The sequence below is a fragment of the Pyxicephalus adspersus genome, chromosome 2 (genome assembly GCF_032062135.1).
Source record: "Pyxicephalus adspersus chromosome 2, UCB_Pads_2.0, whole genome shotgun sequence".
In the NCBI taxonomy this organism is placed as follows: domain Eukaryota; kingdom Metazoa; phylum Chordata; class Amphibia; order Anura; family Pyxicephalidae; genus Pyxicephalus; species Pyxicephalus adspersus.
Window position 1 is genome coordinate 126,759,859 of NC_092859.1, and position 18,841 is coordinate 126,778,699.

General features: G+C 37.8%; 1 protein-coding gene across 1 annotated transcript in view; it reads left to right on the plus strand.

Annotated features, from left to right (window-relative positions):
* The first annotated feature begins 10,978 nt into the window (after nt 1-10,978).
* RFX7 (regulatory factor X7) overlaps nt 10,979-18,841 on the plus strand; it is a 57,193-nt gene continuing 49,330 nt past the window's right edge. Inside the window, exon 1 of the mRNA XM_072402343.1 lies at nt 10,979-11,385. Coding sequence (XP_072258444.1) covers nt 11,225-11,385 — 161 coding nt within the window. The 5' untranslated portion in view covers nt 10,979-11,224. The remainder of the gene's footprint in view (nt 11,386-18,841) is intronic.

Below are 18,841 nucleotides of genomic sequence, written 5' to 3' on the forward strand. Positions count from 1 at the left end.
TTAGATGAAAGTGTTAGAGTAGTGAAGACTTTTGATAGTTACTGATACATATTATTGCAGACCAATGAATCAATCCAAAATAAAGTACAACAAAGAAATATTGGGAGACAGTGATTTGGTTTAAAAATAGGGATAGTCCCTCTAAATGACAGAGAAGTTTGGATCACGGAGGTTTTGGATGTTATAACGACCATCACTGCTATCAATACTTATATAAGCATATGTAATAAAAAACAATCCATAATTTCAAGCCTTTGGTTAAAATGGTTTGGGGCTGTTATAATTTTGAAAACTATAAATATTAGAAGCAGGCCGATATGTAAAGAGAGTAGTATTAATTAGCTGGAAAAGTAATGGATCATAAGTATTCTAATAAAGTTGAGTTTGGTAGAATACTACAGTATATTAAAACTAGTTAGATGGGTGTCCTTGCAAAAAGAATGTTGTATGTCAATACCAAAGCTTTCCACTATTTTTAGTTTATTAACTTTTTTTTTAGTAATACATTTTTATGTATTTATTTAGGGAAAGAGTTCTATTTTTAATAAGTTCCAAACTCCTAGAGTCTGCGTGCAGCTACTATATCCTGTCTAGTGTGGTTTTTGGCTAGGACTGGTATGGCAGTTGTAATAAAAATAATTATCCCCAAAACATTGCTTCCAGTTTGAAAGCTTTCAGCAACAGGCAACAGGACTGTTCTCCAACTTCCAGCTGTTCTACTGGATACTACAACTGATCTTGGGTGTGTCCACCATTTGCTTATCTGCATTGGCATTATTGGTTAGATCTTCATATGCTCCCTCTATTTCCATCTGTAGTTCTCCACTCCATCCCTGTCTGCTGTCCTCTCAAGCCATTCACCTCTTTCTTCTACAGTCAATTTTTTTCCACTCTTTGTTTAGTTTCATCCATGCTGTTCCTCTTTAGTTTTGTCCTTAATTTCTGTATGCTCCTTACTGGTCAGTGGCCCAGTCTAAAGCAAAGAAATAACACTTTTGAAAAAAGTATATATAAAATAAAAATTGCACTAAATGGTGGGTTGAGGCATGGACCCCTTTTTAGAATTTCACCTCACTTCCTGTTCTTCTGGCAGCCTGTGACAGCAAGATAAGAAATGGGGGTGAAGGTTATTACTAGGACTGGAATACACATACAGTAATAATAATAATTTAAACAAAACCTGCATTAAAAAGTGTGTACGTAACCCCTAACCAGCAATTCAATACTTTCATGGTATGACAAACTCCCTTTGAATAATTGACACACTGGATAATACAGATCCCACCATTGTAATTATGCTTCAAAATTGCTCAAAAATTACCTTACTACTTGGTCAAAATACTTAGCAGATTAAGCCACCTTCACTTAACCAGAACCCCTTGGAAACGATCCAATCATATCCTTATATAAGCCATACTCAGATGCAAAGTATGGATGGCATGGTGTGAAAAATGCACTTGAATGTAAACTTTTAGAAAAAGGCAATGTCCCTTTAAATATTACTTGTCTAGTACTATGGATAAAAAGGGGCAATTACTTGCCAATCACGCACCACCAACTGTTCAGTGCTTCGCTCTGGCCAACACATTTAGTCTACCTTAGATTTGGTCAGGAACATCAAAGTAATGATACTAAAGGCTTTCCTATATACATACACGTATCAAACAATCAAGTATCAAACAACTAGTGCCAATGGACAGTATATTATTATCCAGAATATCCTCCAAAATAAATTACAATTATTATCATATTGGCATATGTAAATTTATTATCTAAAACCCAGTCACAGAGTAAATAAAGTTACAAAACATCAAATTATAAACATAGGTATGCTCTCATTATTATTCATCTAGCTCCAAAGTGTTTGGTTTGCTATCTGACACCAGTTGAAAAGGAGTTCACACAATATGGTGCTACGATGGTATGAGTCACTTTGGGCTGCACCTAGTGAAGAGCTTGTGCTGATATTGGCATAAAGAGACCATATTTTCCCAATTTATACTTACAGCTACATGCTACTAGACCTAATGTAAACTTGGCCTTGCCTAAATAATTTCTAAGGTTGCAATAGTAGTGAAGTACACTCATATTTGATGCCTGTAAGTGTAAGGCTATGTACAAATGCTAGATTTCTGTAGCTGGAGACAATGTTTTTTGATTTTTGTAACAGTAGAATAAACAAGTATAGACATACAAGTAAAGCTGTATATGTTAGATTGTTACCCAAGACAATCACAGTTTATCTCCAGCAACAATTATCTAGTGTATGTATGTACCCTTAGCCTTAAACTCACTCATATACATTGGGCATTGACTTATGCTCAAGGTAAAAATAATTCCCACCCCTCCAGGTTCAAGCAACTTCCCCTCATGTTTAACTTTTAATATCAAATCCCAGAGCCTCTAATGTCAATTGTCACTCTAAGTGCTAGAATTTAGTTTTAGGAAGGACAAGGCCAAATTTTGACTTGGGCAGTAGTAAAGCCCCTATGTACAGCTCGAATGGGAAGCAAGAAGCTGCTTCATAGTAAATAAATAAATCTATAACCAATCCACATAAAGGTAAATAGCAAAACCATGAAGCAACAGACATCATAAGGTTGTATGCACATTTCCTAGGAGTATGGTGTGATTATAAATATAAACTATACCCACAGGTGAATATACCCTACACAGGTATTTTTAGCTCTAAAACAAGAATTGAGTCAGTAAGGTGCAATCATAGAGTGATGTTCATGAGAAAAGAGTGGTAGAAGGAAAAGTAGTAAAATAAAGATGAAACAGAAAGTGAGGTGGGAAGGTGTCTGTGTGGGAACAGCTCATACAGACAAAAAAAATATTGTGAAGTTAAAGGGAAAAAGAGTCTGAAGTGAAGGAGATGCCATAAAAGACAGCCATACACACTAGGTCTCTACATTAACATTTGTTGGATCACCCAGCTTCACTGGTGAAAGTGTATTCTCTTCAGCCTTGGAGAGCTGTAATAAATCAGGGCCATTGTCTTGATCTAAATTAAAACATGTAGGACCAATGCAACTAGACTTTTCAGAGTTTACCAATCGAAGCCCAAATTAGGATTAACAGAGGGTCATTGGAGGCTTCCACATTGGTAGTATTGTTTTAGGAGGGCATGCAAATTAAATTAGGAGAATGAATGGCTTTTCTAGCGTAATCTGGTCCTGCTCTTGATTTACAGAGCAGAAGTAACTATGAAACTAGTTTTCCAGTTCAATCTGCAGAGATGAACCATCCTTTCATGTTTGATAGTAAAGCTGACAACAGCTTTTAAAAGAATGATAGGTGCAAACAGGTGGTAACCCATCAATTCACAAACGAGTGCTTATGTGCAAATCAGAGGATTGCATGGAAGAAAGGAGATCAACTGCTCACTATCCCCTTGTGGCTGGCTGCGGATAGGACTCTGTTCACCTTCTATACCACACCCCATATGAATAGATGTATGCTCTGAAGTTTATCTTCTCCTGACATAGGTGCCATTTTGTGATCATTACCGTCCCTTCAGGACTGGTCTCCCACACTATCGAAACATTCTATCTCTTTTATAGATACAAACATATGTATTACTACATTACTCTAATATTCATTGGATTTTTCAACAAGTGGTATACCCCCGTAACCACTCTGGATACACTCTTAATCTGTCTCTCAACGGTTTGTTGAGAGTCATATGTTTGCCTGTTTCAAGGACTGCTGTAACACCTAATAGGACTTTATCGCCTACCTAAGTCTCTTGATCCCCTGAGGAACCCTTTGATGCACTGTGAATTGTTATACCTTTGATTAACACTTGTTCACATTTAAGTCTTATTATTGATTTGCTATCCTCAATACCTATATAGTTCATATGTATTGTAATATGTAACTATAAACTAATACACTTTCAATTCAACAATACTTCAATATTGTTTGTTTTTTCAAAAAACATAGACATAAACGCTCCAATAACATACAAACATTAGGCCAGCAAAAGCCTGTCTTTTTCCTCCTTAGGCTGGGTCTACATGGACATTTTTTAAAAACGCATGTAAAGTTCCTATTTCGTTTATATGCGTTTTTATGCACTTTTATTAGCGTTTTAAACCTTGCCTTTAAAATGCTGGAAAACGCCTATGCAGCGTTTTCCCGCAATTTTGATTTTATAAATGCATTGAATAGGATGGAAATAGGTGCTGTCCTGCTGAGTCTTCACAAAGAAGGTATTTGAAAGCTTAGTTCCTCCTTCATGATTCAAATGTTATGCTGGGCGCGTATTGAGGGACTTTTTCCCCAAGCGATTTCTGCTTTATGCTAAACCCCAATGGCAGAGATTAAACTCACCCATTCTAGCTCCCCTGTTATTGTTATCCACAATAGTATGCTGCAGGAATGTCATTCTTGCCATTATTATTTACATTATGTGTAGAAACTTTAGCTATATCTATTGGGCAACATTCAGATATCACTGGGGCTCCTATTCAAACCACGTCTTTTACCATTGCATTGGATGCAGACCATATCCTTCTGACCCTTACGAATCCCCTTTGTATGTTACCTAATCTTCACAGAGCTCTAGACAAGTAGGGTATCCTGCCGGGATACAAAGGTAACTCTACTAAAACTAAATCACTCCAAAAAAATTTGTCTTCTGTCAACTCATGTCTTGTCTAATGCCTCCAGTGCGTAAATCTTTTTCCCTGAAGGTTAGATTTTAAAAAACATTTAGTAATTTATCTTACCCCCTAATTATTCCACCTACCACAAATACAATTTTCTTTCTTTTTTTCAGGGGGGATCCAACGTCTTTCATAAATGGAAATCTCTTTAAATATCTTTTCCTGGCTGTTTCACTTTGATCAAGACGTCTTATCTTAACTATTGTGGCTGTTGAAAACATTACCAGTTAATGTTCTTTGCTCAGACTGAAGGCAATATTGATTATTATACAGGGTTACAAATGACATTGTTTATCTAAGAACCTAATATTCTCTTTGTGGGCATGGGGTAGTCTTGGAAACCCCACATTTTTAAGCAGTATATTTGCATCCACCAGTAAACCATTACTAAAATCCTTTCTATTTAACCCTCAGATTCCAGATAACTTAACATTCCCTATGGTCCAACCCAGACAGAAGCAATCATTTTTTCCTCTTTGGGCAGATAGTGAACAAGAAATTTTCTATGTATTTCTGACCTCCAAAGCTGATATAATATCATCGCACTTCCTGTTATAGTTACCTTTAAGTCAGACTCTATGCTCTGTCATTTACTAAAGATTTGGTGTTCTCACTCTTAACTGTCCCATCCCATGGTCCATTATGAATGGGTATATATGGGAAATGTATCAGGTTTTGAACACTAAGCCTGCATTCTCTTTTGAAACATTATCCTTGTATAATCAACTTTATATTTGCAAACTATATGAAGATCAACCTAAACTATGCTAACAGCCATGAATATGTATTATACCATGTGTGAACTTCTAAATCATGTGCGTTGCCACCGCTGGGTTTTCTATTGAGGTGGCATGAAACACTCAGGCAATTTGATAAGGATCAGGTATATACCGTGTTTCCCCGAAAAACAGACACTGTCTTATATTTTTTTCTGGCTCCCAAAAACACACTAGGTCTTATTTTCAGGGGATATCTTATTTTTCCATGAAGAAGACTACAGTACACATTTATTGTTGAAAGTCACTCATGATCACTCATGTTCCATTGATTGTCCCCTTCTGATCACTCATGTGCCGTTCATATTCCCCTTCTGATCACTCTATGCCATTGATTATCCCCTTCTGATCACTCTATGCCATGGACTGTCCCCTTCTGATCACTCTATGCAATGATTGTCCCCTTCTGATCACTATGAAATGATTGTCCCCTTCTGATCACTATGAAATGATTGTCCCCATCTGATCACTATGAAATAATTGTCCCCTTCTGATCACTTACCCGTAATTAAGTGCAGGGATCTCCGTTAGGGCAGGGATCAGCAGCTTGCTTCCTTGTTCAGTGCAGGCTTTTTACTTTCAGTTTGGCTCAGGAATAGACACGCCCTGCAGCCAGCATCAAAGACACACACGCTGCAGCCAGCATAAAGGACACACACGCAGGATCAGATATCTGGAGCTGTCTCGAAGAGTACTTTTTTAATTTACCGGTATGTATGCTTTTATTTTCTTTTTCTCCTAGGTCTTATTTTCGGGGTAGGTCTTATATTAGGGCAGGTTTACAAAATAGTGCTAGGTCTTACTTTCGGGGTAGGTCTTATTTTCGGGGTAGGTCTTATATTAGGGCAGGTTTACAAAATAGTGCTAGGTCTTACTTTCGGGGTAGGTCTTATTTTCGGGGAAACACGGTATGTGCCCTTCTCACATTCTTACAGGGATATTTACCACCCAATGGGTATGGACAGGCAAAACACTTGTAGATAATTTTCACATGGGATTGGATACAAATGGGGAAAATGCAGGAAATGTTCATTAATTTTGTGTAAAACTGATCAAGCGGAAATAATATTTGTAGAAGAAAATATTTCCATGGCTGTAGCTTTACTAAAAAATAATTATTAAATTTAAATATCCATCAGCCCCAAAACTATCCAGCAATTCTAACATTCCTAGTCAGGGGTCAAAGCTCTGACCTTCCACTGCTGCATCTTCATAAAAGACAATCATATAGAGAAAGCCCCCCCCCCCCCCAGGCCACTATAAATGGACACTGCAAGTATAGAAAACTACAACATTCTGGAAATACAACATTATGGCTACAGTTGTGATTACATTAGGTTCTGGTTTAGAGGAGTAAGGGTAAGGTTAGTTGAGAAGCTTAACTTTTTATTACACAGTACTTATATAGCGCCATCATATTACGCAGCGCTGTACAAAGTCCATAGTCATGTCACTAACTGTCCCTCAAAGGAGCCCACAATCTAATGTCCCTACCATAGTCATATGTCAGTAATGTAGTCAATTTTGGGGAAAAGCCAATTAACTTCAGTGCATGTTTTTGAGATGTGGGAGGAAACCCACGCAGACACAAGGAGAATCTGCAAACTCCATCCAGAGAGTGTCCTGGTCATAATTCAAACCTGGGACCTAGTGCTGCAAAGGCCAGAGTGCTAACCACTGAGCCCAACTTTAGGCTTAAATGTGTAAATAAATAGGAAAACATTTTAGGTAGTGAGCTACACCAAGGTTTATGGAAAATTATATGGAGGCAGGATCAAAGGAGTTCTATATGTAACGTCTATTAGGGAAACACCTACAAAATTTAAATGTATTTGAATATAACTCCTGAAAGACTAAATTTATCTCACCTCCAGTAATCTCTTTTGGTGCTGTCAATTGACAGACCCCTATATCATATTCTTTGTATGTGTCTGATAATAGTCCATTGGCTATTGATCTTTTATTGATTTGATTAGTACTCGGGAGGGATACATCCCTTCCACTGGACCCAATGACTTCCTTCTAGGGTTGCTATGAGTGAATTCTCAAAAACACCAAATATCTTTACTGCCCACATTCTGAAGGTGACAATATATGTTACTGCAAGGACATGGAAATTAGCTTATTTGCCAACATTGCCCAAGCTATACACATTGATTAAAAGATTTACAGCTCATGGAACTTCTGACAGCTTAGATGATGAGTAAATAAAAATATAGAAAAAAGAGCACCATGGAATTTCTACCTCCTATCACTTTCTGACTATCCTATCTGTTGCCTAACCCTGTCCTAGATTAGTAGGTCCACGTAATATTTGAACTCTTTTTATGGTTGCTAATAGTGCAACAGAAACATGTTTTTAATTATTTATGTGCTTCTTGTATAATAAGGGAGTTGTCAAACCTCATTTATTGGTCTTTCAAACATCTGTTTTATCTATAAGCACTTTTCACATAATTTTGTTGGTAATGTTACTATATGACTGGCTATTCCTATTTGTGATATAGTGCTCTAAGGGGAAAAATGTAGTTACATAGTGTTTATTTATTTATTTGTACTTTACAAAGTCCATAATCATGTCACTAACTGTCCCTCAAAGGGGCTCATTATTTTTTCTTATATGTGTCTTTGTATTTATGTTCATATGATTTGTGAATCCTTTTCTCACTTTGTAAAACGGTATTCTTCTATTTTCCTAATAAAACATATTCATACAATAAAGAAAATAATTTAAAAAAGTGGTTCCTATGTTCCATAAAAGATGCCCCTGCATAGTATTAGTATTAGTTCATACGTACCTCTGCTGGTGAAAAGAAGTCACAGTCTTAAAGTGAAAGTAAACTGAAAAATGCCAAAAACAAAAAAAAATACACTTTCCTTCAATCCCGCAGTGCAGTCAATCGGTCCGGAGGTGTCTTCCATCGGGTCTTGCGTTGTCCCGGAATCCATCTCTGAGCTGGCGCGCCTGGCCTGCCATCTTCTCCTCTTCTTCCGGGTTCTTTTCACATCACCCGACCCAGGCGTGAAATTGGGTGATGTAGGTTGGAAAAAAACTTGCTGGTCTCACTGCGCATGCGTGAGATTGGCAATTTTTTTCCCATTTTATGAAAAGCCTCTTTCTGCTTATGCCTGAGATGCTCGGGCATGCACTGAAGGAGCACCCAAGTGTCTCCTGGGATACCTACATCATGCTCCCATTCTTCGCCTAGGAGATTGAGAATTGTCCACCCTTTTATGTAAAGTGAAATTTCTGAGTTTAGGTACGCTTTAAGTCACATTAGAAAATGACACTTTTGTTTAGTGTTTCAAGTCACAGGACAGGGTTACGACCGAAGGGTCAGTGGGAGGAACAACTGATCACAAGTATCCAGAAATTCAGCACTCCAGGAAGGGTCAGTTTCTGACCTTCATTACAATGGTATTCAGCAGTGTATTTACTATCTTGCTATCTAAACCTGACACTTATAAATTGATTTCAGCAATATTTCTTTTAACTCTTTAAGATACCCAACTAAATTGTAACTATCCCTTTCTTTCCTTGGCTATTCTTTCTTTTTTTTGTTCCTATGTAAACTGTTCAAATTCATCACAAATGTTCTTTTGAAAAGCCTTTTTTAAAATTGCCTTCAAGTTTCATACCATTTTTATTTTTAACCAAAAAATACATTTAGTAAAAACTTTAATCAAAATGACAATTCTCAGAATAAAATTTGCACTAATGATAAGCCATATAAGTTCTGTGACCGTTTGATTACACAAGTGATTTAAATAAATTGTACCACTCCATTCCATTTGGTTTTCCAAGGACAAATGGGTGACATTTTTGTGGCCTGTTCCAGCCTGGCTTTGGATTTGTAAGCACAATCTGTTTTGGCTTAGGGGGGACAAATTGGCATCTTCTCTTTGGGTGCAATAAGGCTTTATCCATGACCCAGACCACATACTTCTCTATTACAAAATGTTTAAAATAGAATTATTGGGACAGATAATTTGAAACGATCACTGTTCATGCTTTCTAACATGTAAGCTTTGAAACTTTCATTATAAACTTTGCTTGAGCACTTTTTCTTATTTTAAAAGATCTCCAGCCATATTACTGTTTTTTAAAAAAAAGAAACTATGCATATTTATAAAGCACAAAAACAACAAATTGGAGTTATTTTTCTCAAGAGAGCAGAGAACTTTGTAACTGGAGATTTTGGATAGGGGACATGGCTGGTTCTACTCCAATAACAGAACTTTTTTTGCATCATTAGGCAGGAAAAAACTAATAGAGTTTGGCTGCTTGCACACTACGACCCAACTTCTATGAATGGGACAGGTTGCAGCATAGGCAGCATAGTGTAATGGAGAATGGATAGTAATTTCTGCCCTCCATTATAAATAGATCTGTAGTGAGTCATTGATTTGCGACAACTGTGCTGGCAGAGAAGTGTCAGACATACTAAGAAGTGAAGCATATGTAAAGATGACAACCATAGGAACCACACCTACATAGGGTCACAGTGTATATATTAGGTGATGATGGATACCATGGGCTCCCTGCCAGTTTACTTGTGTGTTTAACAAGTGTAACAGTCAGTGTACACAGACATTTATGTTTTGCTTCTAACATGGGTCAGCTAAGCATTCCTACAGATTTTGGAGTGATAGTGATAGATGACATGAAAACAATATTTGCAGATATACTGAGTTTATATACAAAAATGGTTTATATTCAAAAAAATTTTAAAAATGTGTGAATCCTGATAGCCTTAGCCATATCATATTCATAGTTCAGCCATTCTCAACCATTCCATGGAACGGGTTCCTCAGCGGGTTCAGTGGAACCTCAGGGTTTATTCACAAATTCCTTTAGGGTCTCCAAACTGTGACTGACTGATCTCCAATTTGATGGAACCTTCAAAGTTCTGGGGCAACACCACTTCGTAAAGGCAGCTGCAAGACTTTATTATTGTTTTAAGAGACTCCCCCCCCATATTTTTCACAAATGTGTACAAAATGAGTATTGACACATTAGAAAAAAATGGAGATTGCCAACCTGGGTGTTTATACACAACATTTTAAAGTTGGGGGAAGTGTAAGAGTGAATTTAGCCTAGGAATCATGTTGGCCACTGGACTGATTTTGTAGTCATTAACCACAATGTTGCAAACCTTAAAATGAATTGACAGACTAACATAATTTGTTACAGCATCTCTGAGCTCTCCCTCTGATTTTGGGGCCTTTATTATAATCCAAAACTGATATCAGGGGATAAAGACAAAACAATCCAAATGTACTCAGGAATATGTGTATGGTGTTTGTAGTAGTTGTGGAGGAAGATGTGTATGGTGTGTGCACTGGTTGTTATTGAGGGAGCCCTACATGATGTGCGTAGAAGTTGTGGAGGAAGAAGTGTATGGTGTGTGTAGAAGTTGTAAAGGAAGATGTGTATAGTGTGTGTAGTAAAATGTGCCTGGTGTGTATAGTAAATGTGGAGGAAGATGTGCATGGCGTGTAGTAGTTGTGAGGGAACATGTGTTCTCCACCTCCCTCGCCCTGTAACCTTACCATGCCCCTCACCCCTTTCCACGCGTCCCTACGGCTGTAGCTGCCCTCACTCCACCTCTCCTCCGCCTGAGCTGCCCCCGTCATGTCTCTCCGGCAAGGGAAGGCCATCTACTCGAGGTCGGGGTAAAGGCCTAGCGTGCAGAGCTCCTTCCGTCCTCCTGTTTCTACCCCTCCCCGCCTCCCTCTCTCTCACATACACCGAGCCCAGCATCAGCAATCATCATGGCAGAGGAGCAACAGCCACAACAAACCCCGAAAAAACAGCGGCCTGAGCAGCCCCAACTGCCCCCCTCTGCAGCCCCGGGGGCATTACCTGCCTTGGTGACCGGACTGCAGGGGACAGAGGCCAATGCACTGCAACAGAAGATCAAGAACTCCATCTGGTAAGCAGCAACACCATGCCAGCCCCCTGTCATTCATTCATCTACCATTTTATTTTATACCCCCTCCCTCTTCTTCTATCACAACATGTCACGATATATCGGAATAGCTGATTGCTTCTCCATTGATGCAGCTCCGAAAATGTATAAATAGAAGTTGGTTGGTAGTCTCAGCTCTGGATGTGTTTGTATGCAGCTGATTGCTGGCTGCATTGCTCATTTTATTTCTATCTTGCTGTAGATGTCACCTGGTGTCTTTTTATTTTATCAATCCTTATCATTAAATTCTTATTTTTTTTTTGTATTTAGTTGATCACCACCTATTTATAATCCTCAGATTAAAAGAAACACCCCTGCAGACTGTGAATGCATTTGCTGTTTTTTTCTGGGCTGCCATGAGATATTTTTACTAGAATAACAAAGGTGGTCAGATGCAGTCTCATGTGCTGAATGGCTGGCTGATATTTTTTTCTTGCATCAGGTCACTAGACTGATGCATTGTGGGAGTGTCTAATACTGATGGATAAAAATCACACCTGTTTTACAGGTTTTATACACACAATTTCCACACATCCCCACACAGATCATGGGCTTTAATACATTTCATTGATAATTAACCTTGCCCCCGGGTAGATGAAGTTGTATTTTGTGCACCATCTGATTTTTATTCCTTTCTACACCGGCTTCAAGAAATACATTCCATACCCGTTCGTTATGGTGTTGTGTGCAAATATCTAAAAATGGCTTCTGTGTTGTTGTATACTCTATTCATTGTACCAGTCTTTCTCATATATTTTACATTTTCATCTGCAGTAACATTCTTGTAAAATCAATTTTGCTGTTGTAATATCTTGGTTGCATTTTTCAGGAGTTAATTTATTGATGATCTTTTTTTTATTGCAGTAGAAATGAAATTATGCATATGCGTAGTGCAGATAGAATGCATTCACTGCAGATGCATGCTGGATGGGATTGTTTTTATTATGCAGTTATTTTTCAATATGTAGAATCATTTTCCTGCAATGTGTTTTTTTTTCCTAGCTGATGTCTCATATTGCAGACCTTTTCGGTGTTTAATTGTATTTTAGTTTGGCCGTACATCAGGCTTTGGTATTGAAATGGTTACACTGATGTTAGGAGATTATTAGTGATGGGAGGACTTGATCCTATGACCTTGTAGAATCAAGTGCAAGGCTCTTAACACCAGATCACACATCCACACCCATTTAATAATTAATAAACATAATCTGCTTTGGATGAGTGTCAATTACTTTCTGGCCATGTTATGGAGTAATTTCATCGTCTTCATCACTTTCTACATTTCCATAGAGTATTATGTTTATTGTGTTATGTACAGTACACATCTGTTCGTTCTGTTTTGGTAGCTGGTTTTTGAGGAATACTGTGAATGATTATAGCTGTGTCAAGGTCATATAAGGTACATTTATTGAAGAAGCACATGTGCTAAAAGGTATTTGTGTCACTTGTGCACTTTTTGTAAGAAGTATGTGGAACACATGCTTATCTCTGAGGCCATCTGATGCAGCTTTTCATACAATGCAATATTTATATATATATATATATATATATATATATATATATATTTGTGTGTGTTTGTGTATACCCAATGTACTTAGTTATAAACATTCTGTTTCTCAAAAACTGCTTACTGCACACTGGTTGTATACAATCAATACTGAATGCATTTTGGCACTTGCCTTTTTACCTTTTATCCTTCTACTTTTGGGTGTGTTTCAGTGTTCATAATCCACGTAGGCAGTGTTCTCCCCAGCCCCTTTTAGCCAGGCGCACCACCAGGCACTTTTTAGTAACCACCTGGCATATTTTGGATGGTTACTGATGAGTTGGGTCATAATACACGGTCTGCCACCCACCTACAATTTCTTCCTACCCGGGTCAAAAAAAAATTCTGGGTTGAGAAAAATGTAAAGATCCATGTAGGCAGTGTACCTGGGCTTGGACTATAGACATCAAACTATAAGAATTATTACAAACCTTCACTAACCTCTCTAGTAGTACTTTATGTGAATTTATTCCTTCCTAGAGATCCTCCAAGATCACGAAGGCTGTAGAGTTAGATTTTGAAATTTCTAAAGATGTGTTTACATTATTATATTGCCTTAGGGCAGCGGTCCTCAACCTTTTGGAGCTCACCGACCATAGGGCAGCTATGTGTCACTCAAAGGGGAAGAAACTTCCCCCAGAGTGACGTCATGATGCCAGAACCTGCCCACTCTCCCATTGCATGTCTGCATATAGTATAGTGGGTGGGATATGTCCAAAGACACACCCCACCCGCCGCCCTGAGCCTGTATACAGGAGACATAGTCCACGGCTCTGGCCCGTGCGCCCCCTTGTCCTTAGGGTACAAGTGTTATAGCACACTTTAAACCAGAACTAAATTCTGAGATTCCTCCAGAGCTGTTATCTACGTTTGGGTCCCACACCGGGATGAAGTTGTATTACAGTGCCACCATCTTTCTTCATCTTTTTTTGGCTACGTCACCCCGATCTTGCTCTGCGCAGGCATTAGATCGGGTAGCATGCGGTAAAGGGGGGGGGGGGGGGGAATGCTGATCTTACTGCACATGACTGAGATTGGCATTTTCCCCCCCATTACAGAACAAAGCCCCCCCCCCCGATCTCAGGCATATGCAGAAAGAGTAGCCAGAAACCTTCTGGGATGCATGATGTGAGAATTCACAGAAGCCTAATGTGATCCCATTTAGTTCTTATTGCCGTGATAAGGGGAGGGGCTTCATAAAAAGGGCTGTCTACTCTTTTATGTAAAGCAAACATTTTGCTGATATGTCCGCTTTAACATGTGTTGCATTAGGGCAGCCAATTCATTTAAGTTAGCTGCATGAACTCCAAGTTGCATTTGGTTGCCACTCAAAAAAAATGGAATGTAACATGTTAACAAAGCAGAAAAGGTGCTGGTTGTTTACATATACATCTTGTAAATTTGTGTGCATGGTAATAATGTTCTGATATTTATTACAGATGCATAAATTAAATAAGATGCACAAAGCAATTTCCAACTGCTCCTATGCAGTTCAGTGCAATTGGTTGTGAATTGCGGTGTGGTTCTGTGCTGCAGTTGACCGCAAGTCTGAAATGTCCCTTAGTCCCTTTCTCTCATTAAGTATTCCGAGTGATGTAGACTGGATGGAGACACATGTATTTATTTTTGTGGTGGATCCAATGTACCATTTTGCTTGTTACCAACAGAAAGTACCATTTACAGTATTATGAGTATTATGATATAGCACATTATTGTTGTCTTGGAATAAAATGTATGGCAAACAGCTATTAATTTTCAGAAAATTTGGTTTAAAGTTGCTTGCTGCTTGTACATAAATGTACTTATTCATGGCATTTTATTTATACCTTGAATTTCTTGTATTGACCATAAACATTCAGTTTTCTACAATTAGCCAGTTTTACAACACAGAATAGATAGAAAGGATGAAGGCAACCTCACAACATCACTGTCATTTCAATATATAAAAAAATTCCTAATATAATCACAACCATTGGATTTCCCTGTCTATGGGAAACAGGAGGCCCTGTGTAAGCATTCAGACAGAAGGGAATTCCCGATAGGATACAAGATCTGGTTTTAGTTGAATAAACCAGTGATGATGGATGGGCTTTTTTCTTGATATGTTTAATAAGGACTTTTGGTGTATTCTCACTTCTTTAGTTTCTAAAGTAGGTATACTGTCAACTGCATGAGCTCACGCTGTTATTAAAATGTTTTATTCCCTTGTTTCTAAATGTGCAGAAATATTTCAAAAGATTAGAATCTTTTTATTATGAAGTAAATAATATTATTAAAAAGGATTTATATAGCGCCAACATATTACGCAGCGTTGTACAATAAATAGGATATATTGTGAGGCTTCCATCCTCCTAATAATTCTACCTGACTAACCAGCAGGATACAATTGTTTCTAAGTCATGGATTCTGGCACAAGCCTAAAGATCAACAGGTATCAAGTAGAAACTTTTGTAGAGCATTGTTTCTTGAAGAAGAAATTAATGTTGCTTTTCTGAGGATTTGTTAAAATGTTCAAGTATGTAGATCAAATTGGCACAATATGGCTGAATGTCCCTGATTGCTTTGTTACTGCGTCTGATATCTTTTCCTGGTCCTCCTCTGCGTTCTGCATTTTTTTGTACATCTTCATGATCTGGGTTGGAAGGTAATTCCTGCAAAAGTGGTTACTTCATCTCGCCAAAGAATTAAGCCAAGACCCAACACCCTAGCTTTGTGTAAGAATCTTCACAGTCAATTCTATCATTAAAAGCTTGCTTGTCAGCACTTTTTTATTAAGTGGTCTTTAGTTCTGCTTTAAACTACTGGTAGAGGACCCGTATTGGGTTTCAGACATATGTGAAACATCACCATATGACTGTATAGTAAACATAGTCCTACATGACTATTGCAGTATCGGTGGCGAGTGGTGTAGCACACCTTGTTTATGTTTTAAAATTGTATTCTGCAGAAATCTGAGATTACGTTCTCTTCTCTTCTCTTAGATAGTTTGCAGAAATGGTGAAGAGTGCTTGCAATGTATTCTACTTCTATTGTTTTTTGGCTTTGATGAAATTTGGGTAAAATTTCTCTTTTTAGGTCCCAAGTTCTGTAATTTTTTTTTTTTAAATGTGATCAGAATAACTGAGTTTAAGAATGGCTGCTCTAGTGTAAAGGCTAATTTAAAAAAGCCAAAAAATTATTTTTAGACACACAAAGGAAAGGTTGACTAAGTACATATAAATAATATTATTAAATATATATATAATTATATATAAAATCACCTATACCTTTTTAATTGCATTTGACAGTGGCTAGTCTAAGACCTGGAGATGTAAAACAGTTTAGACAATCTGCAAAAATACAATGTCTCTACAAAAAAATAGTTTTAAATTAATAAAAAGGTTGAAGGTGACCTGACAAACATTTTAAAGCTGTAGGTAAAATGCTGTAATAAATTAAAAAGCAAAAAAACTGTCACTTTGTTATTGCTGAGGTAAGACTTGTTTTGCTAGATGTAAAAACTTTAGATAGTTTTCAGATTTTATTGTCATTGATCATACATTTTTTTCAATTGATGTACACGCTGCGTAATATGTTGGCGCTATAAATTTGACTTGTAGTACTCCCTAGCACCCTTTTATAACATGAGGAAACCCTTGAAGTAGTTCACAGTATATTAGTGTGGTGGTCATTAGGAAGAATGCCTTTTACATAGCTGGGCAATGGGTGTCACCCTTACAGATAGCCAAAAAGATCATTAGTATGAGGCAAACTAAACTAGACAAATTTTTCATTGTTGGAGGAACCCTAGTTGAGCAACACTGTTGTGTGGGAAGAAGCTATAGGTGGGTGACGGACCCTGTATTGTTGCCCAGCTTTTCAGTAACCACCCAAAAACAGCTGGGTGGTGCGCCCGGCTAACAGTGGCTAGAAGAACACTAGTCAGAGTCTGCTCAGGCTGTTGACATCTGAGGCTGTTGACATCAAATTTTACATAGTGGCACCTATCAGCAGTCTTTGGGATTTAAGTACTTCTCTGTTCCTTAAATGTTTTCTATCTGTTTATAGTGTAAATGTGAACTTGCTAGAACTTTAAAAATTGAAACTTTTTTTTAACCTGCAATTTTATAAAGTTGAAAAGCAGAACTTCAGGGGGGGCGCTCAAACAGCAGAGTGTGCTAAGGCTCTGTGTCATGACAGAAATTGGCTGATGGGGCTTATTTTTGCACAGTGGAGGGTATTGTCAGAAGCAAGTAAAATACAAAAGCTCCTTGGATGTGTGCAGAAATGTGTAGGTAAAAAAGAAGTGGTCACAAGAGCTAATGTCCCTACCTTTGTGATTGGGGCCTTTTTTTCTGAATACCACTTTAAAGTACACAGGGTGATGAGAGCCACAATTAACCTGTATTGGTAGCCAAAAACTCAATTAGAGTGCAGTAACTAGTCACCAGTTTTGAAAAGTGATGATGAGCAGCCACAGAATTGTGGCCATTTTTTTAAAATTAGCATGAAAGCTGAAGTTAATGAAAGTTTAGTGCTTAGTTTGAATTACCTGGGTGTGTGGATTACTGTAATCTGTACACCAGTTGACTTTAGGAATACCATGTTACTAGTTAGAACGATCTACAAATAGGTCAGATCACAGGAGCACCACATTTCAGGCAATGGAATATGGGATCTGCACTGCTTAAACAAGTCTGAGCTTGTTCTTTCATGGTGGCGAAGAAATGTATTGTGACTATAAATAAAATCTTAACTCATTCATTTTTTTTTTTTTTTTTTTTTTTTTACATATAGACACCAAAATTTTATATAACATTATATATTTAAAAAATGTTCTTGTTTAATTATATCTAAAATTAAAAAAAAAGAAAATTATCTCTGGAAAGTGAACATAAGGGTTCAAACTTTACCTTCTCCCAACCAAATGTTACCTTCTCGCTCTGTGTCTTATACACACAACAGGAAGGTAAAAAAAAAAAAAGTAGAAACAGTTGAAGGGAAATTGCGTCTTGTACAGTTGACACCTGAGAAGTTGCCCCCATTGAAAGATGGCTCCTTCTTTTCCTGGTAATGTAGCACTCAGAATTTTGGACTTCTCTTATTATTTGCTCCAGTGATAAAGAATCCCCCATGGTAACAGACTGCTGTAAATACCCTTCAGCAGTTGTAATCACTCAAAAACATTTTAAAACTTCTGATGAAAACCCTTTTTTATCCACTTTCTCTTTTTAGTATGTTATATTTGCTTTGTCAGAGACTTGCTGAATGTTGATAAGAATATGGGACTTTAGTTTTTTTTAGTTACTATTTAATTTATATGTATTTCAGATGATTAGGAGAGTCTGAATGACATTACGAACTAAACCTTGGTATACTTACCTGTCCCCATTCTGTTGCGGGCACCGCCATCCTCTTCCTTTGTCTTTTCCTCATTCCAGTCTTCGGCCATCTTCCTTGACGGGGCTGGGATAATGTCACTCCTGCACAGGCGCGTGGGAGTTCATTCAGTCCCAGTAATTGCAGGGGAAGCCAGGATGAGCTGGGTATCCCAACAACCAACGCTGAGGTGCGCATGTACAGCTCAGGGAGCAATCAAGCAGGATAGGGCTTATTGCAGAAGGTGCATCGCCTATCCCTTTCTGCAATAAAGTCATGCCTGATCCCAATAACATGTATTCCTATTTAACTTATTTTCTTTTATAACTTTATTTATATAGTTATGTAGAAAAACAACCAACAGACATTTAGACAAAGCTATTGCCCTACAACCCACAAGGCACAGCAGGTATGAAGTAAGGATTACAATCGACGGGGCATAAAACAAAGCACAATGTATAACACTATATATTTGGGAATCCCATTAACCAAGACAGGAAAACTTTCCATATATGC